The sequence below is a fragment of the Asparagus officinalis genome, chromosome 10, assembly GCF_001876935.1.
Source record: "Asparagus officinalis chromosome 10, Aspof.V1, whole genome shotgun sequence".
Classification (NCBI taxonomy): Eukaryota; Viridiplantae; Streptophyta; class Magnoliopsida; order Asparagales; family Asparagaceae; genus Asparagus; species Asparagus officinalis.
This window is the reverse complement of record NC_033803.1, coordinates 70507343-70534799: the sequence shown is the minus strand read 5'-3', so window position 1 is coordinate 70534799 and position 27457 is coordinate 70507343. Positions and strand designations below refer to the sequence as shown.

At 37.3% G+C, this 27457-nt stretch overlaps 1 protein-coding gene across 1 annotated transcript; it reads left to right on the top strand.

The window, feature by feature from the left end:
- LOC109826889 (uncharacterized protein At2g24330-like) lies at positions 4619 to 26646 on the top strand. The gene is made up of 7 exons (XM_020393905.1): positions 4619 to 4789; positions 9708 to 9960; positions 10045 to 10328; positions 22416 to 22560; positions 24616 to 24725; positions 24801 to 25218; positions 26133 to 26646. The coding sequence occupies exons 1-7, from the start codon at positions 4619 to 4621 to the stop codon at positions 26372 to 26374; spliced, it is 1623 nt and encodes a 540-aa protein (XP_020249494.1). The 3' UTR covers positions 26375 to 26646.

Sequence of the window (27457 nt, the reverse complement as noted above, 5' to 3'; positions counted from 1 at the left end):
AACTAATTAAACCGGTTTTAGTTGAAACAAATTTGGCTCAACAGTGTAGACCTAGTTTGATAAAATGAGAAGGTCGGACTAAACCAGTGTTTTGTTGGGCCTATCTCGTCTAATATGAAATAGAATTGGTTAGCGCTAGTCCTAATCATGTTTGGCAGCCAGAAAGTAAATTAATACTCTATTTTTCTTTTTTTTTTTGACACTTGGAAAGTGAATGCTATCATTTTTAGCTCCTTTCACTTTCTCCTAAAATTGAAAAAAGTGGATAGAAAGTAAAAAGAGAGGAGAGAGAAAAAAATATGAAGATTCTTTATAGTTATCTCAATTTTAGGCTTTTTTTTGTTGCCACATACACGAATACACATGAACAGAAACTTGTTTAGGTAGGAGCATACATCTCAATTATTTTTTTAGAGGATTATTTATAAATTTTGGATTTTCTAGGGATCGTATATAGTTTTTTTAATTTTAAAGGGGAGGGTTTATAATTTTCTGAATTATATATATTGTTCATAATATTTGGATTATTCAAGGGTTTATTTATAATTTTGAATTTTTTTTCATCTTCATAGAGTAATTTGTAATTTATAGATGTTTCAAATATGTTTGTAATGTTTGAAACTTTCATGGCCTTTTTGTAAAATTTTTAGGGAGTTGCTTACAATATTTTATTTTAGCAACTTTTAGGTGGCTATTTGTAAACTTTTCAAAGGGCTTTTTGTAAAAATTTTAAGGAGGTATTTATAATTTTTGAAACTTTCAAGGTGCTAGTTGTAAAACTCTTAAGGGGTTTGTTTGTAAAATTTAGGGGGCTATTTGTAATTGTTAAAATTTTGAGAAGACTGTTTGTAATTTTCAAATTTTTTAGGTATTGTCTATAATTTTAGATTTTAAGATGCACAATTTATAATTTTTAAGTTTTGTATTGCTATTTGTAAGTTTTGTGTTTTTAGGGATTTATTTATAATTTTTGAATTGTAAACTTTTCTAATTTTTTAGGGGATTATTTGAATTTTTAGATTTTGTAGGAAGTTGTTTGTAACTTTTGGATCTCATAGATTTGTTTATAATTTTTAAACTTTCAGGAGGTTATTTGTAATTTTTAGATTTTGAAGATGACAGTTGTAATTTCGAAGAACCCTTCCCTATATAGAGGATGTCTTTGATTATTAAATTTTTTTCTAATTATGAATGATTTTAATTTTATGAGGATTGTTAGGTGAATATAGAATTAGGAAGGAGGAGTTTGGTTATTAGGAAGTTTTAGTTATGGATAGTTTTAATTTGATGAGAATTTTTAGATAGAAATAGGGTTACGTGTGTACATATTAGATTCTGATAGAATGTATGAACATGTGACAACTTTTTAACACATGTCATATTTTTATGCCTTTTAGGTGCAGTTTGCCAATGAGAGGTTTCATAATAATGACATATATATTTGTGTATACATTAAAGTTTAAACGAGATTTAAGCTTGTATCTCTCTGCACTCAAGATAATGCTCTTTAAGTCTCTTTTATTTCTCATATAACTTCGTACAGAAACTATATGAAGCAAGAATCATGGACAATCAATACTCTATTATGAAGCATGTAGACATATGCTAATATAAAAAAAAATATTATACTAGTGAATAGTATTATGCTTTACTATTTAGTCATGAGATAATGGTCATATAGAAATATCTTAGAGCAATGGGGACACGATAGAGGGACTGACTGCAAAATAATTGAAGACACTAATTGAATTATGTCAACAATTGATATATTAAACGAGATTTAATATAAAAAAACATTATACTAGTGAATAGTATTATGCTTTACTATTTAGTCATGAGATAATGATCATATAGAAATATCTTACAACAATGGGGACACACTAGAGGGACTGATTGCAAAATAATTGATTAAATTAATTAACAAAATTAATCAATATTGATATTGTTAGGAAAAAAATGACCATATCTTATATAGGCTTGAAAGGAATTCTATTATTAGCACAATCTTTTGTTTTGAAAGGAAATTCAAATGTAAGACATAAAAACCAACTTTTTTATGGTTACGATTCACAAATAAAAAATCAACAATCTGTAATATCTGCTAGAAAATGAAAACTAATTTGGTCGAACAAAAATAATAATACTAATTACTTTGTATCAAATTAATATACTTGATTCTTTTATAATGTGTTTAACATTACAATCAAGCTGAATGCATGAACTTTCATAAATTGTATTATTATATTTAATTTTGATTTAATTAAAAGGAAAAAAATGCCACCTACTCTCAAGACTTAATCAACAAGCCAAAATCTCCCAAAATCAACTCTTTTTTGCTTGAGTTCTAACCCTCAAACCTAATACCACCTAAGCAATACTTTTTCATTCCCCACTATACCCCTAATTAATGCCCATGTGGGTTTCTCTCTCTCTCTCTCCCTTCTCTCTCTCTCTCAACATCATCTTCCTCCTCTCTTTTCTTTTCTCTCTCCTCACTCCATACCATTACTAGCAAACTTTCATCCTCTCTTCTTTTTTCTCTCTCCCGCTCCATGGCTATTACCAACAAACTCTCACATCTATTCTTTTTTTTTTCACTCCTCCACCCTCTCCTCCGCATCTCTGACAAAATCAACTTATCGATTCTCTTCAATAGAGCGATAAGTCCTCAAAATCTTGTTCAAATCATAAGTACACAATTTCGTCAAGTTAATACCACACATCTGACAAAATCTACTTATCGACTCTCTTCAATAGAGCGATAAGTCCCCTAAAAATCATCAAGTTAATACTATACCTCTGATGACAAAATCAACTTATCAATCCTCCCTAATAGGATGATAGGTCCACAAATAACTGTTATGTTAATACCACACCTCTAACAGTTAAACCCCCATGAACTTGTTGATTCTTTTCAACAGAGTGACAAGTGTTCATTGTCAAAACACGGAAGTCCATCACCGCGCTCCAATTTTAAAGCGTGGAGGTCCATCCCCGCGCTCTAATTTCAAAACGCAAGGGTCATCCCTACGTTTCAAATTCAAAACGCGAGGGTCATTCCTACGTTCCAAACTCCAAACGCGAGGGTCATCCCCGCGTTCTAAACTCCAAACGCGAGGCTCATCTCCACGTTTCAAATTCAAAACACGAGGCTCACACTCACGTTTCAGGAGCCAAACTCGAGGCTCACACCCGCGTTTCAGAAGCCAAATGTGAGGCTCACCTCCGCATTTCAAATCAACAAAATGCGAGGATCCACCCCCGCATTTCTGAAGCAGAAGCATAGTATTCACCCACACACGGGTCTGACGTGGCAAATTCCTTCAACCAAGTTCCCGAGGCCTTCAAAGCAGATGTAGGGAATAATGAGGAATCAACAGCTCCAAGATCAAAATCGAGATCTAAAGTATTTCAAAAATTCGTTCCATGCAATCGCGAACTTTTGAAAACTTTAGAGGGAGTTCTGTAGGATGTATAAAAATTACTATAGATAGTTGATCCCCACAAAGCACAAACGATGGAGGTTATAATCTGACAATCTTCACAACGATAGATGAAAGTTACAATTTGACAACTTCGCAATATACGAGAGTTACAAGTTGACAACTCTCATATTTCAAAGAGCCAAATGCAAGGATTACAAGACGACGATCTTTGCAGAACTTGAGAAAATAGGTTACAATTGACGATCTTTTCAAGCCCAAACACGGAGCTCATCGTTGCGTTCTATATTCAAGACGCAGAGTTCACCTCTGCATTCCAAGAACAAAACGTGAAGCTCATAGCTGCGTTCCAAACTCAAGACGCGGAGTTCACATCTGCGTTCCAAGAATAGAACGCAAGGTTCACCACTGCATTTTAGACCTAAATGCAGAGCCCAACTCCACGTCTGAAGTTCAAGATGCGGAGTCCATTCCCAGAATGCGAACTTCGCGTTTGACTCATTCAAACACGAGTTGAACGGTTCCAAACTATTTTGCATGATCTGAGGGGATCACAACCCCACTAAGAAGTGATTTTAGGGGTTAGTTATACCCCTAAAACCCCTACAAATAGCTGAAAAAATCAACTAAAAATGGATCTTTGGATCATCTGGAGATCGGTAAAAGATCTTGGCAAAGAGGGACATTTTGAGTCTTGATCTTCTTAGCTTTTGTGGAGGTTTTTTGTGAAGACTTTTCTTGGAGCTTTTGGCCTTGGCTTGTGAATCATTTCGGTTAAATTTAAAAGGATTAATTTCGTTTCCAAAATCAACTCTTTTACAGAGTTTTAAACTCGTTTAGAGTTCAAAACTTGCATCGTAAGTCCTCTTAAACTCGTTCAGAGTTCTACCAAGTTCCACGAAGCGAGGTATTCGGATCGTCACGAGATACAAGATTCAAGCTCTCATCGACACCAAGAAGAACCCAGGTTTAAATAAAGGGGAGGGTCTCTGTTGATCACTTTTCTCTTTTGTAAATCGGGAAACCGATATAGAAGAGTTGTACTTTCTTTTTCTAAATCAGTTAGAGAGAGATTACAAAGAGAGATTGTATTCATTCTTTTTCTAAGACAGTTAGAGAGATAAATACAAATTTTATTCTCATTTCTTCATCAATTTTCCCACAAACAGTGGTGGATGTATGATGTTGCCGTAAGAGGAGGGACGAGAGGGAAGATAGGGTGTGGAGGTATGATGGTGGGCTCGAAAGTGATTAAGAGGGAGAAGAACATAAATTGTGAGGAGAAGAAGTTTAAGGGTGGTGAGGAGGTGATGGACCTAGACGGAGGAGATGAGGGAGGCAGCAAGGTTGTGACGCCATTATTTTCACACATGGCTGCAGTCCAAGGTGAACCCAGAGATGTCAAACCTGTCATACACCCACACTGTGCAACAACAAGTTTCACCAATCACAGTAATATCCTCTAGTGGGATCAAATAAAAGCGTAGGTACAAAACAGGCAAAGAAGTAGAACAATAATAATAGACATGATAAAGATAATGACATCTCATAAATAAAGGTCATGTCTCAACTGAAAATAAACTGAAATACATATGGAGTCTGAAATAACATACGATGTCTCAACATGAATCAAAACGGAAAGTCGAACTAAGGCACATTACCTTTACAAAATGAAACTAAACTCTAAGTCTGAATAAAATTTAAAACTACAGTGAAGCCTCTAATAAATCTCTCGGGACGGCGACTATACAAGAACTTCGTCATCCTGCGGCTCTCCGGAACTCTGAACTACCTGAAAGGGCATTTTTAAAAGAAAAAAAATAACAACAAGAGCGTCAGAGCGCTACAGCAAGATTACCCTCATCCGCCCCCAGGGGAAGGGCTGCTAGGATGGAGTGGAGGCTCTATCTATTAAGCATAGTCTACCTATATCATTTTTCCCGTATCTAAGTGGGATTAACATTTAAAAACCTACAACACGAGACGTAGTACGTCGAGCAAAATAATCCAAACAAGGAAACCCTCATGTATATATCATAAGTCTCAAATTTTAGATATCTAAACATTAATATCGAACTAAAAAAAGATAATCTAATAAAACCAATAATTAGAAATCCATAACACGAGACTGATACGTCGAGCGAAATAATCTAAACAAGGAAACCCTCATGTATATACCATAAGTCTCAAGTTGTGAATCTCTAATCATTGATCCTAACTAAGAAGTAAAAAGGATAGTAAAAGAAATAAGATATCAACACATCGTATTTATAATATCTTCCACTATCACTGGAGAGATAGAATAAAATACTAACACATAATTTTGTATACTTTCAAAAGTAACATATCTCAGCCATATAGTTCAATGATAGGTCGTATTCATAATTGGCATCTACCATACTTAGGCTATCAAGTAATTATCTCAGTGCAACGGACTACCCTGTAGGTATACTGAACTGTGTACATGGCTCATTAGTCTCATCGCGATCTTAGTGCATAACATGAGTACGGGACGGACTACCAAATAGGCATCCTTGAAATATGGCTCAAGAGCCTTATCGCACCCTAGTGCGGGACGGACGGCTAGATCAAGCCTCCTAAAATCCGACTCAATGGTCTGTACATGTGGAATATCGATGTACTACCTCATATAGTACTGAACTGAGCTCATCAACGATATCCACCTCATATAAATCTTTGTATCTCAGGTATGTCGACGCACTATCCTATATAATACTGAGCTATGCTCATCAATAACAGTTACCTCATGTATAAACCATGTATATCTGGTGTGTCGACGTACTATCCCATATAGTACTAAGCTGCATGTATATGAACTATATCTAATTCAAATATGATCAAATCAAAATTCATCATAATCCCATTGGGATTCTTAAATGTATAACATAATATATTTATGACTAAACGTATAACATCAAGCGGCTCAAAACTCCGCGAACGCACCTCAAAACGGCACAACACAGCTCCACAAAACGAGCAGAAAAACAAACGTGATATCTGTTAGTAAAACAAGCATATCTTTCTCTAGGAAAACTATTTTTACAAATGGTTTTCTGTTTTGAAAACTAGATTCACACATATTTCAAATGACATAAGTTTAGTTTAATTTGGAGTTTATTTATTATCCCAAATCTCCAGTTAAACATTATATATGTGCATCCATTTTTCTGCAGGACATGTTGTTAGTAAATATAACATATCTTTCTCTATACAATCTCTTTTTAAGATTAGTCTTCTGTTTTAGAAACTAGATACATATATATTTCATTTGGCACTAGTTTGGTTAAATTTGGAGTTTATTTTCTATTTCAAAATCTCAGTTAAATATGATACAATTGCTGCAGTTTTCTACAGAAAATATTTATTTAGTACATCTCTTAAATTTCTCATATATAAATGAAATTATGAAAACTCCTAATAATCATGATCATGATACTATCATAAACAACAAAAAAATACTAATCTAGCATTGGTTTATGTTTTAACATCAAAAATTTAACTTTTATCACATCATGTTAAGATTCAAGCATGAAAACACATATTCAACATCATATTAAACATCTAACTAGTTATTTAACTATGGGGAAGGGTTTGGATAAAGATAATCTTGCCTTAGACATCGTTCTAAACCTCTAAAAAAACCAGCAACCAAAAAAAAGTACAACCAAGCCGTTTTTCCCTTGTTACACATTAATGATCTCGCCCTCGTGTCGATATTTGCTTCACAAAGCTCTCAAAATTCTTAACTTTAGGGTTATGGATTCAGAGGGAGGAAGAGAGCCTGCTAGGGTTTGAAACTCTGATATAAAGATGTTAATTTTCATGAAAACACATGTTTATATATATGCAAACCCGAAATAAACCCGTTTGACCCGAACCAGGAATCCTAATCTAACATGAAAAATGACCTTCGGTATTTTGGCCATAACTTTCACGTCCAACCTCAGAATGAGGTGATCTAAGACTTGTTGGAAAGTTCTTGAAGATACCTATAACTTTTGTCTTTTAAGTGTTTCCAAATTACAACTACATATGTGATAAAAAAATACAAAATCTCTTTGCTGATCATAAATTTCCAGATTTATACATCGAGCATGAATTGTGCATTTGCTCTTATATATATACATATATACATTGAATTGATCTCAAACCAATTCCTAGCATACTCAAACATCATAATATGTTATTTATAAATATATAACATATTTATTATTATTTATCACAAAATATTCAAATTTTTAGAGTTTTACAAAGGTAGTGGGGGGTATATGGGAGAGGGCATAGGGGATGAGGATACAGAGATATGAATTTAGACAGATGGGAGGGGAGAAAGGAAAAAAGGAAGAGAGATGAGAGCTTATTAGTAATGGTTGTGGAGTGGAGAGAGAGAAAAAAAGAAGAGGGAAGGAAGATGATGATGAGACAGGAGGGAGAGAGCTGCCCACATGAATATTAATTAGAGGTATAGTGGGGAATAACAACTTATTGCTTAGATAGCACTAGGGTTGGGGGTTAGAAGTAAAAAAAGTTGATCTTGAGAGATTTTAGCTCGTTGAGAAAGTCTTGGGGATGACGGAAATTTACTTTTTGATTTTGGAGGGTAGAAGCATTTTCCCTAAAAATTTGGGAGGGGGTGTGGGGGGGGGGGGAAAGAAGATGATGAAATAAAAAAAAACATGTCGCTATGTAACACGCGTGTTTTTTTTTTCTGCCTCGTGAATTTTGTAATTTTACTTGTCCATCCCTTGGCGTGTACTATTAGCAAGAAATAGAAGTAAAAGGGTTTCGAAAAAAAAAAAAGTTTATCAAACTACTCAATCAACAAAATCACCAACTCTAAAATAGTCATCGTTCGCATCAATTGCATGTTGTATGTTTTTCCGCAAAGGTAATTTTCACGAAACCTCCTTAAGCGGTCGTTTCTGGGATATAACCCCCATAACTTTCTAAATGTCACAAAGACCTCTAAAGTTTGCCAGAAACCCCCAATCTAATGCTATCGGGGGGTTTTCTAAGAACGCCAAAGTTTAAGGGGGTTTTGTGGCATTCTAAAAGCTAAGGAGGGTTACCAGATAAAATACCCAAACTTGGGAGGGGTTTTGTGAAATATACCCTTCATTCCTTCCCGTTGCCGTGCTTCCGGGTGACAAGAGACCGCACCACTGAACCTAAAACGGCCGAGCCACCTGTCCCCTCCCCTTCGTTGACGCGGGCCAGCATGTGGGGCCCGCTCACGTACCAGCTGCTAAGAAAAAAAAGCACCTGCTAATGTTCCAGAACCATCACTGCTAATGATGATCGTCCGCGCTGGGATCATAATGACACACACGTAGTGGGGCCCACACGTCAGCGTCGCGTGCAGATAATAAGTACGTACTGTGCAAGGTAAAAGTTTCAGAAAAACCCTCAAGTTTAGGGTGATTTACACAGACGAATCATGATTTTTAAAAGCTCTAAGAAACACCTAAATTTTGGGGGGTTTCGTGTAATCCTCTAAACTTACGAAAGATTTCGTCTACTAAGTATTGGTTTTATTGAAAAAGGAAAAAAAATGTTACAGATTTAGGAGGAACTCGTCTATAAAAACTAGTGTTACAGGGAGAAATCCCAAAATTCCTTATAAACTCATGTCAAGTTCGGAAGTTCGCCGCATGTAACTAATGACTACTTGACCTAATAAATCATCAAAATTTTAGCTCCCGGTCCCCGTGCAGGTTGGATGTTCACTAGTTTAGTTATGGTCAAACATTGTAATCCTTATATATTTTGCACTAATATAGTCCTGGGCGAGTACTACAATACTATAGTCTGCATTAGCACATCTCAGTTACATCCCATTTGAAAAAATCAGGCTAGCTCTAATACCACGTATTAGGGACTAGAAAGAACTCATCATAAAAAACCTAGTTATCAAATAAAAAACCCATACTCCTCATGAACCAAAACAATGTTCCACACATAACTAATGAGAGACTAATAGACTTATTAGATAATCTCATTTCTCCGCAGAATCGTTAAACAAAAGCAGCTTGCGTAACTTTTTTCTTGTCTCCTGTATTTAGTTATTTTAGAAAAACCGTAGAATGAAGGTTGAATGAAAAATTCTCAAAGTCAACTGAAATCCTTAAAATTCACTAAAGCCTTATGGTACGTCTCAAGTTTAGGGGTCCTTTTCTCTAGTTTTTAAATTTTATGGTCATTTATGCAAATCACTCGAAAGAACGGTGCTTTTGTGAAATTTAGCAAACTAGGAGTTTTTCAGAAACAAAAGCCGCGGGCATTTCCCAAAAGCGGCCTCTTTCTCAAGAACCGTTTGAAGAGGAAGCCCTTTTTTTCCTTCATCAAAATCCTCGATTTCCATTTTTATCGAGATCGAGCAAAAGCGAGAGTGAGCTCAAAACGGAAAGAAATCCAGAGCCCAGATCGAGACAAAGAAAGAAGAAAGGGGCTTCTCTCTCGTCTCTCCCCGTCGAGAACCCGTCCCTTTCGGCGATCGGTACGTTCTCCTCTCAGATCTCTTCAGATCTGATCTCGATTTCGTTGTTTTTTTACAATTTGATGCGATTTTGTGTTATTTTAGGCAATGACGGAATCGGCGTGGAGGATCCGCGATGCCGGCGTGATCAGAGCAGGGGACCGAACGCCGCATCACCGGCGGCGGAGGCGGTGGCGGCGAAGAAGAAGAAGAAAGGAGTGCTGACAAGGATCTGGAGAGGGGTTTTCGGATCGAGGAAAGAGGATTACGAGAAGAAGCTGCAGCACTTGTCGAAGGAGGAGGCGGCAGTTCATGCTAGGATGAAGGGGAGGGCGATTAGAACGAGGAAGTTTGCGAGGAACGTCATTTGGCTCTCAGGAATCGCCGAGGTGAGTCGATCTCTGATCTTTTATTGTTGCATTCTAATTTTTGTTGGCGCTTATGGTTAAATCTGAAATAATACAGATATAAAACAGCAAAAACTAAAAAAAAAGTTAAAGTGTAATATTTTAAAATTTTCCAACTCAACTGCTATGCGTTTGTAAAACGCTGTGCTTAAAACAATATTTGGCCTACTCCGGTGTAAGGATCTCAAGGCCAAATTGCTTCTAGGAACAACAGTACAGTCCTCTGGTGTGTACCGACCCAGTACTGTCAAGATCTTCTCGATATATAGGACCTCCGATCAAGGCAACAATCTTCTCGATCTATAAGACCTTCTCAGTCTAGGCAATGTTCCTACGAGCACTAGTTATTTTACAACATATATATATAGGTATATATTGATTGTTATTTTTTTGGAATGAATTTTTCTTAAGAGTTTAGGGTCTATTTATAACGTTTTTTATCTTTAAATTCAGTTTGTCTACTCGGTTTATCTCGAAACAACATCGTATCTTCCATCTCGAGATGATTGAATTCATGTGTATGCCCGATGTCTAACCGTAAAAACGAAAGACAAGGGGTAAGAAAGAGGCCCCCGAGTGATAGGTTCGGAACGAGCATTTTATATATTATATATCATATGCATATGCCCCAAATTCGTATTAACAACTACTCTAGGAGGAATGTTTTTATGTGGTGCTAACGATTTAATAACTATCTTTGTAGCTCCAGAATGTTTCAGTTTATGTTCCTACCTATTATCTGGATATGCCAAGAGAGATGTACGGCCTAATGAGGCTACTACGAAATAGTTACTCATGGCTGGGGCAAGTTCTTTTATAAATAATATTATTTTACTATACATGTGGGGCTCACGTCCTAATTTTCTTGTGATAGGGCCCACCACTTTTTTCATTTTCAACAAAAAATTGACACCTCCCCATTAATTTAGCCGCCCATGTTTCATTGAGAAAATCAAGTGCGGGACCCGCTTTTAAAACAAAAATATCTAACAATCCCCTATAATTTTTTTAAACTAGTGTCGTGTAACGGTGCTGTTATTTCAATCGTTTTGTATAAGGTAGATATCGCAAGAACTTGAATCCCCTTTAGACCAACTGAATAATAAATAGGTGCATGGTTTCACAGAGACTTGAACCAGCACATGTCTAAAAATCCAGCGATCATACAAGATCAAACTTATCTGTGGTAGTTTTCACTTTGAACCACACTTGTCTTTGTCTTTGCCTTTGCCTTTGCTTTTACATTTATGGTCCTTTGCATGTCCTGGTTTCTACTAGGGTTTTAGGTATCTTTCCATAAGACACCATAAGAGACGACCAAATCTTCACCCATGCATAGGTGAGTTTTTTAGGCATGTTTCCTATCAAACATCCCGCATCCGAAATGCTTTGAACTCATTAAGGTTTAAGAGTCATCCTTTCTCATGATAGGATTTAAGGTAAAAAGATTAAAGTTTTACCCGGTTAGTTCAGTCATGTAAGGATAGTACTAGAGGAAGATTAAAGATCAATTAAGTAACTCGTTCCTTGCGAAACGCGTTACGCAACTGATACGAGTTGTCGTGCGAGCACCTTTGATCGCGGAATTATCAAATGTAGGTTGAGAAGAGGATGATAGAAACACAAGCACAATTCAGTATATGACGAAGAAAAATACCTTCTCTAGATTATGAAGAACAAAAAATTACAATCTCTCCCTCACAATCTCACTAGAATCGAGAACAACCTCTTAATCCTCTCTAAACCCTAATACAATGATTAGAATCTCTCTCTGATCTAAGATCTCATAGATCATCACAACCTAAACCCTAATCCTTTTGATCAGGATCTCTCTTAGACCTAAAACTCTTTAGGACTACATCTGGTCTCTCCCCCTCCTATTTAGAATCCTAAACAGTCCTTATGTATAGGGTTTACAACGTGGTGGCAATCTGATAAATAACCAAAATCAAACCAAACTAAAATTCCTTCATAACAGAAACCAAGTCTGCCCAGGAAACCTCGATGAGTCGACTCATGACTGCATATGAGTCGACTCATGACTGCATATGAGTCGACTCATGACTGCATATGAGTCGACTCATGACTGATGAGTCGACTCATAAACTGATGAGTCGACCGAACAGAAGCTTTTGACAAAACGGCTGGGTTTCGTGAGTCGATTCATGACAGGCATGAGTCGACTCAACCTGATGAGTCGACTCATGTACATGTATGAGTCGACTCACGAGCTGAAATCTGGATTCCTCGAATCTGTTGCTTGTCGTCTCGTTCCACGCTTTCACCTGTGCTCCGCTGTGTCGCTTCACCCCACTATTCTCAAAATATCATGAGAATCACCTATCCTTAAGCTCCCATGAGGATCGTTTTTCCGAAGAGAAGATACACCCGTATCATGGGTCCCCCTTTAGAAACTTGAACTCCCATTCAAGTTAGAACTTCAGCTGAGAAAACTCTCGAGACCCTCCATCTTTGTTGACTTCAGTCATCTTCTTCTTCCTTAATCTCTGAACTCCTTCCAAAGAAAATGATCTCGCCAAGCTTCTTGTACTGTGATCAAGTCAGGACCATACACATGATGCTCCTTTACCGGATCTGATTGCTCTGATACCAATTTGATACGAGTTGCCGTGCGAGCACATTTGATCGTAGAATTATCAAAGGTGGGTTGAGAAGAGGATGACAGAAACACAAGCACAATTCATTATATGGCGAAGGAAAATACCTTCTCTAGATTATGAAAACACAAGCACAATTCATTATATGGCGAAGGAAAATACCTTCTCTAGATTATGAAGAACAAAAGATTATAATCTCTCCCTCACAATCTTACCTTCTCTAGATTATGAAGAACAAAAGATTATAATCTCTCCCTCACAATCTCACTAGAATCGAGAACCTCTCAATCCTCTCTAAACCCTAATATAATGATTAGAATCTCTCTTATCTAAGATCTCATAGATCATCACAGCCTAAACCCTAATCCTTTTGATCAGGATCTCTTTTAGACCTAAAACTCTTTAGGACTACATCTGGTCTCTCCCCCTCCTATTTAGAACCCTAAACAGTCCCTATATATAGGGTTTATAACGTGGTGGCAATCTGATAAATAACCAAAATCAAACCAAACTAGAATTCCTTCAAAACAGAAACCAAGTCTGCCCAGGAAATCTCGATGAGTCGACTCATGACTGCATATGAGTCGACTCATGACTGATGAGTCGACTCATAAACTGATAAGTCGACCGAGCAGAAGTTTTTAACAAAACGATTGGGTTTCGTGAGTCGACTCATGACAGGCATGCGTCGACTCAACCTGATGAGTCGATTCATGTACATGTATGAGTCGACTCACGAGCTGAAATCTGGATTCCTCGAATCTGTTGCTCGCCGTCTCGTTCCACGCTTCCACCTGTGCTCCGTCGTGTCGCTTCACCCCACTATTCTCAAGATATCATGAGAATCACCTATCCTCAAGCTCCCATGAGGATCGCTTTTCCGAAGAGAAGATACACCCGTATCATGGGTCCCCCCTTTAGAAACTTGAAGTCTCATTCAAGTTAGAACTTCAGCTGAGGAAACTCTCGAGCCCCTCCATCTTTGTTGACTTTAGTCATCTTCTTCTTCCTTAATCTCTGAACTCCTTCTAAAGAAAAGGATCTCGTCAAGCTTCTTATACTGTGATCGAGTCAGGACCATACACAGGATGCTTCTTTACCGGATCCGATTGCTCTGATACCAACTTGATACGAGTTGCCGTACGAGCACCTTTGATCGCGGAATTATCAAAGGTGGGTTAAGAAGAGGATGACAGAAACACAAGCACAATTCATTATATGGCGAAGGAAAATACCTTCTCTAGATTATGAAAACACAAGCACAATTCATTATATGGCGAAGGAAAATACCTTCTCTAGATTATGAAGAACAAAAGATTACAATCTCTCCCTCACAATCTCACTAGAATCGAGAACAACCTCTCAATCCTCTCTAAACCCTAATACAATGATTAGAATCTCTCTCTGATCTAAGATCTCATAGATCATCACAACCTAAACCCTAATCCTTTTGATCAGGGTCTCTATTAGACCTAAAACTCTGTAGGATTACATCTGGTCTCTCCCCCTCCTGTTTAGAACCCTAAACAGTCCCTATTTATAGGGTATACAACGTGATGGTAATCTGGTAAGTAACCAAAACCAAACCAAACTAGAATTCCTTCAAAACAGAAACCAAGTCTGCCCTGGAAACCTCGATGAGTCGACTCATGACTGCATATGAGTCGACTTATGACTGATGAGTTGACTCATAAACTGATGAGTCAACCGAGCAGAAGCTTTTGACAAAACGGCTGGGTTTCGTGAGTCGACTCATGACAGGCATGAGTCGACTCAACCTGATGAGTCGACTCATGTACATGTATGAGTCGACTCACGAGTTGAAATCTGGATTCCTCGAATCTGTTGCTCGCCGTCTCGTTCCACGCTTCCACCTGTGCTCCGCCGTGTCGCTTCACCCCACTATTCTCAAGATATCATAAGAATCACCTATCCTTAAGCTCCCATGAGGATCGCTTTTCCGAAGAGAAGATACACCCGTATCAGCAACCCCTAAATTTTGCATTAAACACCGACTAATCCAAGAAAATTTAAACCCCTCTTAGGATTTTACTTATAAATCTTACTTGACTTTTGAATCGTTTATCTTGTCATTAGTAGCATAAGCTTTGAACTAATAACTAGATGTAAATGGTAAGTATTTGTAAGACTCACCAAACTTTGTAAATCTCACTTGACTTTTGAACCAAATATCTTATCATCGGTAGCATAAGCTTTGAACTAGAAACTTGATATAAAATGGTAAGTATTTGTAATACTTACAAAACTTTGAGATCCATTCCAATAGACGTCCTTTCGACTATGTTCTTTTTCAGACCTTTAGTGAAAGGATCAACAACATTCTCTGAAGACCGGACGTCAATCACAGAGATGACTCCTTGACAAATGAGCTCTCTCAAATAGCTATGCTTCAAACGAATGGTCCGTTTCTTTCCATTGAACATCGAGTTCGCTGTCACAGCACTTACCGCCTGATTATCACAATAGATAGTAATTGCGTCTTGCAATTCTGTCAATGGAAGGTCTCGGAGAAAACAATTGAGCCATTCAGCTTCATCTTTTGCAGCACAGAGTGTGAAGAACTCAAATTTCATCGATGACTGTACAATCATGGCCCGCTTCTTAGACTTCCACGAGACAATAACTCCACCCATAGTGAAAACAAATCATTCAATAGATCTGCACTCATCTGGTTTTGAGCATCAGTTCGCATCTGAATAGCCTTCGATTACAGCTGGATATCCAATGTAGAATAGACTTAGACCTGTAGTTCCTTTCAAGTATCTTATCAATCTCCGGACATCCCAATAAAGCTTTCTAGGATTACTTGTGAACCTACTAAGCATTCCTACAGCGAATGCAATATTTGACCTTGTGCAGCTCATCGCATACATGAGACTCCTAATGATCTTTGAATACCACAGCTGCTCTACTGGTCTTTCAATGTTTGGTCGAAGCTTCTTGTTGTAATCGTATGACACTGATAGTTCTGGTAAGTCGTAGCCATACTTTCTTAGCATGCTCTCGACATAATAAGATTGGGACAATCCAATACCCTCTTCAGAGTATATGACTTTGATTTTGAGAATCATGTCCGCAGTTTCAAGGTCCTTCATCCTGAACTATGCTGAAAGAAATTTCTTGGTAGATATTACTATCTCCAAATCACTCCCAATGATGAGCATATCATCCACATAGAGACAAATGATCACCACATTTCCTTCAGCGATCTTGATGTATAAACACTTGTTAGATTCACTGACTTGATACCAATTGTTACGAACAACCCTATCGAATTTCTCATACCAGAGTTTTGGTGTCTGCTTAAGTCCATATAAAGACTTAACAAGTTTACAAACCTTACCAGCTGAAGCATCAAGTCCTTCTGGTTTCTCTATATAGATCTCTTCTGTGATATCTTTATTGGGAAAGGCAGTATTCACATTCATCTGATGTATGACGAACATTTTAATCGTCGCCCAGATAAACACTCTAATGGTAGTGATCCTGCAAACTGGTACATAGATATCAAAGAAATTTATACATTCTTTCTGAGAGAATCCTTTCGTCACCGGTCTTGCTTTGTACTTCTCAATAGTAACATCAGGACGATGCTTCTTCTTGAAGATCCACTTGTAACTGATAGGTCTTGCACCTTCAGGCACATCCATCAGCTCCTAAGTATGATTTTGGATCAATGAATCCACTCATCTGTAACTTCTTTCCACAGAAGAACATCTGTTAACTGCATTGCTTCTTAAAAAGTATGTAGATCACCTTCCACATTATAGGTGATGAAGTCATCTCCAAATGATGAAGTCATCTCCAAAATCTTTCTGTCTCCTGATACGTTTAGAAGATGGTTCGATAACTCTTTCATCATTGACACCTTCAATTTCTTGCGAAACTGGCTTTTCTTGTGCATCTGACGTACTAGCATTCTCTATTATATCTTTGAGCAATAAACCTTTATCTTTGATAAACTTATCCTTAAAAAATTCTGCATCTTGAGCTTTAATGATGGAGAACCTGCAAGCATTGCTATCTTTAGCGAAGCTAAGAAACACACATTTGTTAGCCTTTAGTTCGAGCTTAGGCCTTCTGATATCTGAAATTCGAACATATGAGAGACACCCCTATACTTTGAGATTATCCAAAGGATCTGGATATCCCAACCATAACCGATGATGAGTACTATCAGTTTTGGAGTAGGATACTCTATTTAAAATTCAGTTTGCTATCAGCAAAGCTTCCCCCTAATAGCAGGTAGGTAAACCAGATGTGATTAGCATCGAGTTCATCATCTCGGTCAATGTGCGATTCTTTTTTTCTGCAATCCTATTAGATTGTGGAGAATACGGAGCAGTAGTTTCAACAATGATTCCATGCTCCTTGAAGTATGATTCTGACTCATTAGATCGGTACTCTCCTCTGTCGTTCCTGAGTCTTTTTATCTGCAGTCCAAGCTGCTTCTCCACTCGAGTCCGAAACTCGACAAACTTGCTGAAGGTTTCATCTTTAGATTTCAGCAGGTAAACGTGACAGAAGCGAGAATGGTCGTCAATAAAAGTGATGAAGTACTTCTTGCCGTCACGAGTGATGAAGCTCTTGAAGTCACAAATATCTAAATGAATCAGATCCAACGGGTTGGTGCTCTTCGTGACATTTGAAAATGGCTTCCTCGTCAGCTTTGTTTGTGCGCAAACTTCACATTTCTCAGGTTTGTTAACCCCATATTTTAAAAATAATTCTAACTTCTCCATGCTAGACAATTTTCTATAATTTACATGTCCTAGCTTATTATGTCATAATACAGGAGAGTAAGCAGAAGAGGATACTTTATTTATAACCAAATTGAGTACAATAATACTGATCTTATATATGCCATCAGTACGATATGCATTGTCAAAATATATTTTCTTAAAGGATAATATAGCATTACCTCCTTGGAAATCCAGCCTCTTACCTGCATCACATAGCAAGCTTTCAGAAACTAAGTTTTTGATAATTAAGGGAACATGTTTCACCTCCTTCAATATGAGTCTTTCCTAAAGAGAGAGTCAACATCACATTCCCAGTTCTAAGAACAGGAACCACAGAATGATCAGCCATTGATACGTTTTTTTTGGCAGCAATATAAGAAAAGAACAAATCTCTATTGGAGCAAACATGACAAGTAGCATCTGTATCTAACCATCAATCAGAGATATTGCTATTAGGAGTTGTTACCTGGAAGATCATAGTCACACAATCATCAACTTGATTGACATTATGTGTAGTTTCTTTCTTTGATTCTTTGCAGTCCTTGACAAAATGTCATTGCTTCCCATAATTGAAGCATTTGTCGTTCTTCTTGAACTCCTTCTTCTGAATGTTCAAGTTCTTTGGATTCTGGTTCTTTCTTTTGTTAAAGAACTTTTTGTTGAAAGATAAATTATTACCATTCTCAGAGTTAGTAACCACCATGTTAGCAGACGCCTTCTGCTTAGCGATGAGCTCATTTTTCGTGCGAGTCCGAGTCTCATCCTTGATCCGAATGAATCTTTTTAAATCAGACAGTCATCTGTCTTTTTGCTCTTCGAATATCAGTGGAGAATGACATCCAAGATGGAGAAAACTTGTTGGCAATTGTACTAGAAATAAAGGTTTGACAAAGACTGATATTTTCATCTTTTAGCTTCATAACAAAATTTTTAAGCTCTTTGACTTGAGGCAAACCTCAGTGTCGTCTTCGAACTTGAAATCTAGAAACTTATCGATGAGGTGATTTGGACAACTTCTCCTCATCCTTGTACTGATCCTCCAGAGCATTCTAGATTTCTTTGCAGAGGGCTTGTTGGTGTAAACATCTGCTAGATGATCGGTCAGGTAGTTAAGGAGATAACTCCTGCAGAAGTGATCATCTTTAGCCCAAGAGGCTTCAGACTCAGAATCTTATTCAGAGTCGGGTTTCTCCTCAGAGATCACATAGTAGATTTTTAAGAGTTGCATCCCGAAGATCACTTTCCGACGTCATGTGTTAAAGTTAGAACCGTCAAAGTTCTCTAACTTAAGACAGTCCACTCCAAGAGTCCTTGCAGGATCCATGGTAGATCAAAATATTGCTTTAAGATTGTTGGCGTCTGAGGTTAAATCTGAAATAATACAGATATAAAACAGCAAAAACTGAAAAGAAAGCTGAAGTGTAGTAATTTAAAAAAATTTCAACTCAGCTGCTGTGCGTTTGTAAAACATTATGCTTAATGTAATATTTGGTCTACTCCGGTGTAAGGATCCCAAGGTCAAATTGCTTCTAGGAACAACAGCACAGTACTCTGGTGTGCACCAATCCAATACTGTCAAGATCTCCTCGATCTATAGGATCTCTCGGTCAAGGCAACGATCTCCTCGATGTATAAGACTTTCTCGGTCAAGGCAACGATCTCCTCGATCTATAAGACCTTCTCGATCCAGACAATATTCCTACGAGCACTAGCTATTTTACAACATATATATAGGTATATATTGATTGTTGTTTTTTGGAATGAATTTTCCTTAAGAATTTGGGGTCTATTTATAACGTTTGAGAAAACACTATGCACTAATAAAATAATATTATTTTACTATACATGTGGGGCACACGTCCTAATTTTCTTGTGGTGGGGCCCACCATTTTTTTTTCATTTTCAACACAAATTTGACACCTCTCCATTAATTTAGCCGTCCATGTTTCCATGGAGAAAATCAAGTATGGAACCCACTTTTAAAACAAAAATATCTAACAGTTTTGTGGTTAGTTTTGCTATTTTTGTTAATTGATTGTGTGTTAGGGTTGTAGGACTTCTGAGAATTGATTAAATTGGTTTGGTCATGCACGACATCAATTCAATCGACATGTTGGATGTAGAATTGTTTTTTGCCATAAAACATTTATTGGACAGTGAATAATTATATTGTTTTGGAAATAGAATTAGAGGAATAAGATCAAAGAGAGATTGGAATAGTCTAAGTTTGATTAGAATCCTCGACTAAGGTTAATCCAGCCACTTCTGATGGAGTGAAGCTAACCATCACTTATTGTGATACCAAATGGGTCCTAGGTTACTGTGATAGCACAAAACTGTGTCACATGCGGTGAGTTTTGAAATTTTGAGGTGAAAAGGATAGGGTATTTGTTTGGTGCGGTGATGAAAAGCTGGTGATTGTCAATTGCATGCATCAATCTTAAGTAACACGTTTAATCATATTGGTCAGCACTTTGAAGGAAAGTTGATTTAAAATATGGGAAGTTCGTTGTCCGGAATTTTAATAGAAGGATTGAGTAATGAGGTTTTTAGTTTTTACAACCACATTTTTAACATCAGGAGATGCGACCTTAGTATTTTGTTGAAAATGTTTTGATAATAAGTTTTATGAATAATTTGGGATGAACGGAGGATAAGGGTGCGCTTGTTTATGCTCTGATGTGAAACAGGGTAGTACAACAATGAAGATGAAAGTTGGGGTAGGAATATAAGAACAAGACGGAATTTGACAATCTTTTCCGGACGCAAAGATCGTTGAAGTTAACTTTGGATATCATAATGATAACCTCAAGAAGGGAGGAAACCATATCGATTGCAAATTTTATAAAATTAGTTTTAGAGAGAGTCTTACTACTCTTGTAAAGTAAAAAGATCCTTAGGAATACTATATCATGAATTGAGTCATTATCTTCATTACAAGATCAGAAATTGCTTTTAAAATTGAGTTCTCTTTCTCTCTGTTTGAGGCCTGCAAATATTCCCAAGAGGTTATATTATAGATGAATAAGATTGAGCACTTAAATGAAAATGGAATATAGTGGCGATGAAAATAAGGAAGCAAAGGCTTTTAGTGGTTTAAATAATTTAAATAGGATATAGTGAGTACTAACTAACAGGGAAGGAGAATGGAGGGTGAGCTTGCGGGAACAAAAGAGGGCCATTCCGGAAGAGCAGAGGAGAAACGATATGACAAATTATAAAAACAGATATTACAATATCATATATTTTTGTAAAAAGGGGGTATGAGGTGGCTATGCGTCCAGGTTTCTTCTTCTTTGAGGCAGGTCATCTTACTAAATGCACCATCAGTAGATAGCTATGCAGTGACCCGACAAGCCTACTTGAAAGGTGTGGTCACAACACTTCTACCTCTTAGTGGTAGCACACTTTGCTAAATGACACTAACTTATAACAATCTAACTCTTTTTTTTGGGTTAAAATAAAAAAAGTTGCCTAGTCTTATTATTTTTTGGGTGGGGAGGTAGTGATATGTTGGGCAGTTTTTCTTATTTAATTTTGGAACCAAAATTCAGAAAGTCTCAAAATATAGAAAAATCTGATTTCCAAGGTTTTAAATGTCGGCTGACATGTCGGTTTTCAGGGCTTGAGCGACACGACATGGGCGTTTTCAACTCGTATGTCTGTTTTCAGGGCCAAATCGGAAATATCGGGGCTATATCGGGCATATCGGTCGATTTTTCAGCTTTGAAAAATCGACCGATATGACCCTTTTTTTAGATCTATTTTTTGTTATCGGGTTTTGGTTTAGTGATAAAAACCCAAACCTGGTTGACCCGTTCTCATGTTTAAGGGTTTCTTATGAGCTCGATAGAAAGAAAAGAGAAAAATTAGGGTTACAGCGGACTTGGGAACCCACCTCCATCTCGGCCCCTCGTCGTCCATCTCCCGTTGCGCCTCGAAATCCGAACCCTAACCGAACCCGAGGACGACAGGGTATCCCGTTGTCGGGATAAAGGGAAGAGGGTGGTCTATGACTCATCCGAAGGACCCCGAGCAGCCGAAGAAGAAGAAGAAGAGCCCAGACACTGCCTCCCTGTGACGTCCCGTCGCCGGCACCGCCTCCCTGCGACGTCGGAATCCACCCATCGCCGGCGCCGCCTCTAGAATTTATAAAGTATGCTTATATTGAATTTAGGAATGCTTAGACATTTAGGACATGATATTATACATATGTGCACTATCCGATATGACAATTCAATATTTAGTTCATGTCCTCTGATATATCCCTGATTTCTGCTATCCGACATGGATTTCAGTTGTCGACATGAACCCGACACCCGACATTTAAAACCTTGATGATTTCTAATCAAATTATCTTGTTTTCATTCTTATCTTTCAACTCTTTATATTCTCTTTCCCCTCATTTTGTGATATAGTCAGATTACATAGCTAGCTTTTCTTTATTAATTTATGCAGCTTATGCACCCGAAACCATTGTTCTGCTATCCAGATATGTTCCTATATTAGTCATTCATTGTAAATTCACGCTTTTATACCTTGTGTAAAACTGTGATGGATTATCCCTCCATGTTTACTTGTAAGTAGTGCGGCTTTCTTTATTGTCTTTTAGAAAGTTATGTTTGGCTATAGGGAGTTGGAGAATATCAGCTTAAAGGTGGCTACTTTTGTATGTCTATTCTTACCAGGTAGCGGCCGTGGCTTTTGCTATAATGGCAGTGAAGTCATTGGATCTGAGCTGGCACTTGAAGATAATTCGATCTTTGCCCGCTATTGTTTCACCGGGTTTATCTTTTGCTCTCTACACTATGGTTGTTCGCTTGTCAAGAATGTGTAAACATCTTGAACTCTTAACTACCTTCCTTTATTATTAATGGTTATAATACAAGTTCATTTAACTTGAGCTATATGCTTTGTTTTCGATTTGGCATCCTCAGGTTTCTGCTTCATTTGGTCTTCCTAGTCTATGTCACTTTAAAATGGCCTAGTAGTAGTACCACTGTATTTATTGCACTCATCATGACCTCTAGTTATATGTTCTTTTTATGTATTTTTTCTATTCCTTTAAATCTTGTATAATGAGCTTCATCGCATATAAATTACTTGAGTGAGTTCTCTGCTTCAAGCTTATCTAGTTTTATTCTAGCTGTTACTGTCTCCTAAAAGCTGACATATATAAGTCTCCTGGAGATATATGTGAATGAGGAAGAACTTAACTCATTTTAGACGATGAGCTGCATTAGCATCTGGTAGGATGTAAGGTAAGGACATTTCCTTTGGTATATTTTTTAACAAAATTGACCAAGGATTGGATCTCTATCTCCAAATTTTAATTCTCTATTAATTGGCATCAGACTAAATTTGATCCAGGCATAAACTTTAAGATTCAAAACTTGCTCGAAACCAGTTTTGCTGCAATAGGCAAAGGTTGGATTATTATGGGAGAAGACAATTACAGGAGCACTTTCTTTAAAGGAGCCCTATCTACTGCCTAAGGTTTCCAACCAATTTCTTTCCACGGCTAAACATCATGGCTATTTTCAAACTTTCTGCTCTCTGAATTGGTTTCCTATTGGAAAAATAAATTTGTAAGCTAGAAGAATAGATCGAAAGAATATAAGATCAGATAAAGTAGAGATTGTGGATTAAAAATCGAGAGAACGTATGGAGATTCATTTAGGAGATAGTCATTCAGTCAAAGCTTTTCTTTCAATCGGAGTAGTGTTTAGGCAAAGTTTTAAATCATATAAATGACTGATGCTGACTAACAGTTGTAACCTACTGTAATCTAGTTCCTTGTAACTAAATAAGAGAAATAAAATAGACTACTGTTTTAAATTCGACTATGTATGCAAATCTGAAATACTAGGTGGTCTACAGGCTCTTCCAGAGCATTATATCAAGCTCAGCCAGACTAGGCTGACCTTCATCACTTTTCTTCATGCGGTTCTAGCTACTAATATTTCTTTTCCTCAAAACTGTTATTACTTCTTTGATTTCTTTGTAAATCTCCACAATTGTCTAATTAACCTCTCCTGTACTGGAATTGGATGTATTAGCGCTAATCATCAACGTCACAGTATGCAAGTATACAGTTGGTTAAATAAATAAGCTATCAGTATCATGAAACTAGTCATGTGCGGGGCCTTTTTTCCGTAAACCAGATGGATCAGCTATAAAGGGTAAAGAAGGAAGCTGTTAGAACTCAAAAAGAAGTGATCAAATGACTCAACTTTTAAACTTATTTGGTGTTTTCTGCCAGATTTCTATCTAATAAATGCTGCCAGTATCCAAACCCTCGCCGAATACCACCCATCAACATAAATTAGCAAAATGAAATTTAAAAACAGTTACAGACAATATAATTTAAAAACAGTATGCTACACTAAGAGACTAATATATAAGCGTACGAACAGTTACAGACAATATAATTTAAAAACAGTTAGTTTGTAAATAATGATCTATCTTAGTACTTTGGAGACTACGTTAACTGTAAATAAAAATTATTTTAGTTTGGAGGTGTCCTTAAAAGAAATCTGTCAATATGTAGTTTATAAATGTTAACTATTGCTGGCCAAATTGTGCAGCACATATGGAAAATGAGTTTGTGTTTCATTATCTATTGATCTGTGATCATCTTGTCAGCAATGTGACTACAAATTTGGTGTCAAGTACTCACTGATCAACAACAGGAAGCTTGTTCGTGTTTGCTCTTAGACATTGATATGAGCTTATTCTGACTTCACTTTCAATTTTTATCTGATTTACTCTTGCATCCATTAGTATCTCGTTTTTAGTTACTGATTTCGATATTGGGGCATTAGGCATTTTATTATGTCAATCGTGTATCAGCAGTTACTGTACTGAGAAAGAGTTTATTGTTTCCAGTGGATCGCAAGGACCAGAAGACACTCGAAAGGCTACGAGCTGAAAGGAAGGCGAAGCTTGATGAGCTTAAAGAGAGAACCAACTATTACACTACACAACAACTTATCCAGGTAACTCTCACAACGGTCGATAACTTGTTCAAATGATTGATTCATGCCTTGCTAACAGAACACCTTTAAATCCAGAGATACGACCTTGATCCTGCTGCACAGGCTGCTGCAGCAAGTGTTCTGGCATCTAAGTTAGGCATTGATTCTGGTCTAAAGGTCTTTCTTGGAGACGAAGCAAATGCTAACCCATCATCAGCTAGAAGCAATGATGTGGAACTGGTGCAGCCCGGTGGCCTTCGTAACAGGAGACAGACCCATTCTCGTAATAACAGCAATGGGAGCAGTGGCATGCCTCAATCAATGGTTGAAGTCCCGAATGAATCTGGGGCTGGTGCTCAAATTGTTTCTTCTCGGGGCCAAATGGTTGTGGAACATCACCGAGGTCCAAGCCCTAGTGATGGAGGTTGGATTGGACGTATTGCTGCGCTTCTTGTTGGAGAGGACCCATCACACTGCTACGCCCTCATATGTGGCAACTGCCTAAGGCATAATGGTACGTCATGCTAATATAAAAAAAAGGGTTGATTGCAGACCCCATGTACTATCACCCAATAGCGGATAGAACTCCCTGTAGTTCAATTGTTGATGATAGACTGGCTGAGTGAACTTTTTTGACTCTCTTACTCTCAGAGAAAAGGGAATACTAATCTTTTTACAAATAGACCTCCTCCTGAGGTTAAAGAGTCAAAAATAATCTCACTAGGGGTATACCTGTTATTAGGCCATAGTACAGGGGATCTATCCGCAATTGAGCGGTAATACATGTGGTCTATGTGCAATTACCTATATTTAGGGCAGCCTTGCTAATTCATCTTGATCATTATCTAATTTCTTAGCCATCATTTTATCACAAGAGAGCTTCACAAAACGAAATTACTGCTTTTCTTTTCTTTTGGTAGTAACATAATTACTTTCCTACCCAAAGTGTCCTGACTATGACAAATTCATCTATTTTTCTCGACTTCCAGAGGAATTACCTTCAGATAAGACATTCTAATGGTGTTGAATTATGCAGAAGCTCTTTGTTATTAAATAATATAAACTTCTAAGTTTTGTCACAGAACACCACATAAATTGAATTCAAGTATTGGCTTGTGTGTAAATAGTCTGTTTGGCAACTGTGTTTTGAAGCAAATATCATTGAATACCTTGAACTACTACTTTAAACTTGCAATTAACTCTACACATGAAACCCCAATACTTGAATCTTGTTTGGCAAATAATGTAATGGTGTAGAGACTCAATTCCTTGTAAGATTTAATTTCTGTTAGGAATATAAATAAATTATAACTCTCATCCCTCACCCCACCCAAGTTCGTAGTTTTGATATCGAGACAAGAGTCCTTTCACAGTTCTTATATCATATGCATGTTGAGCTGGCAATCTGATACTCTGGAAAATTTGCAGGTTTAGCAAGGCGAGAAGATTTTCCGCACATAATATACTATTGCCCGCACTGTAACGCATTGAACACGTCAGAACCACCTATTGAACTCGAGTCTGGTACAAACTCTGGGATATCTAGTCCTCCAGCTTCAGCTCATGCCGGTCTTGCTCGCACCATTAGTAACACAAGCTCTATGACAGGGGGGGAAATTTCGCCGCGTGCAATATCTTCTGCCCATGAGCTACCTTCTGTAGCTGCTTAATGAACTCATAGGGGGCAGCATAGGGTTTTTTGCGCAATAGTTTTGTTTTGTAAAGTTTTGAGATTCTAATCGGAACTCTGGCTATTAGCAATCTACTGTATATTGTGAAAGAGAAGCAAGTTGAAGAGAAGTTATGACTAGTATAAAAAGAAAAAGGGAAGAAAGGAATCACGCTGGCTTGAAAGATTTGTTACTCTAAATTTTTGGGAAAACATTTCTTTGGATTTATGGTGTTCTTCATTTGGCTGTCCTTTTGTTAAGGTTGCAGGTCATCAGTAAGCGTGTCACGCGTGTGGTTGTTAGTTCAGGAACAGTTAGATTTATGGAGGCAGCAAAGTTTGTGATAAATTTTGTTTGCTTTCTTTCCCCTTCTAAAATTTTATTTTTTTTAATTCGTATCGGTTATTGGATCATGAACTAAAATCCCTCATTCAAATTTCTTTCAAATTCAGCGACGATTATACTATCCTTCGAGTTAATTGAAGAACGAGAAAAACGTTTCAACCTTTGTTCATCCTTCTTCCGACCTATGCGGTGTGACGAAGTGCATTGATGTCATTCTATTTGACATTTTGGTTCTCCGTGGCAGCACTTTTATGTTTATAACCAAGTGAATGACCAAAGTTAAGAGGGTGGGTGAGTTGTTTATTTTGAACTCAAAACTATCCCTCTAGCTTCATTTTGGCTTTAGCTGGGCAATAAATTCAAAACAATAAAACTATAAGAGGTCTATGTCAATTAAACGTTTTTTTATCTTAATTAGCTCTTTGTTGTTAAAAAAAAGCTAGTCTATTTATTATCGAATACGCATCCTCTTAGAATGATCCGCATGGTGCTTACCCAAAATATGGGACTAACAGTGGGAACATGTGATGTGTCCTCCTCCTATTGCATAATGAATTGGTCATTATTAATGAGGGTCAACTCATTATGTAATAGGAGGAGGACAACTCACATGTTCCCCCTGTCCGTCTCAAATTTTTAATTCTTGGGGAAATTTTCCATCGATTTATATTACCTTGTCCACGTCTGCAAGCATCACCCAGCGTCAGACAGCACCCGTTTCGGATCTTTCTCTCTTTT

What these genes read in the sequence shown, in the direction of transcription:
- LOC109826889 (XM_020393905.1), top strand. Translation starts at nt 4,619, where the DNA reads ATGTATGATGTTGCCGTAAGAGGAGGGACGAGAGGGAAGATAGGGTGT. An exon ending in TGTTCGCTTGTCAAGAATGT is followed by an intron (nt 22,561 to 24,615) that starts GTAAACATCTTG and finishes TATTGTTTCCAG; the next exon opens with TGGATCGCAAGGACCAGAAG. An exon ending in CTACACAACAACTTATCCAG is followed by an intron (nt 24,726 to 24,800) that starts GTAACTCTCACA and finishes CTTTAAATCCAG; the next exon opens with AGATACGACCTTGATCCTGC.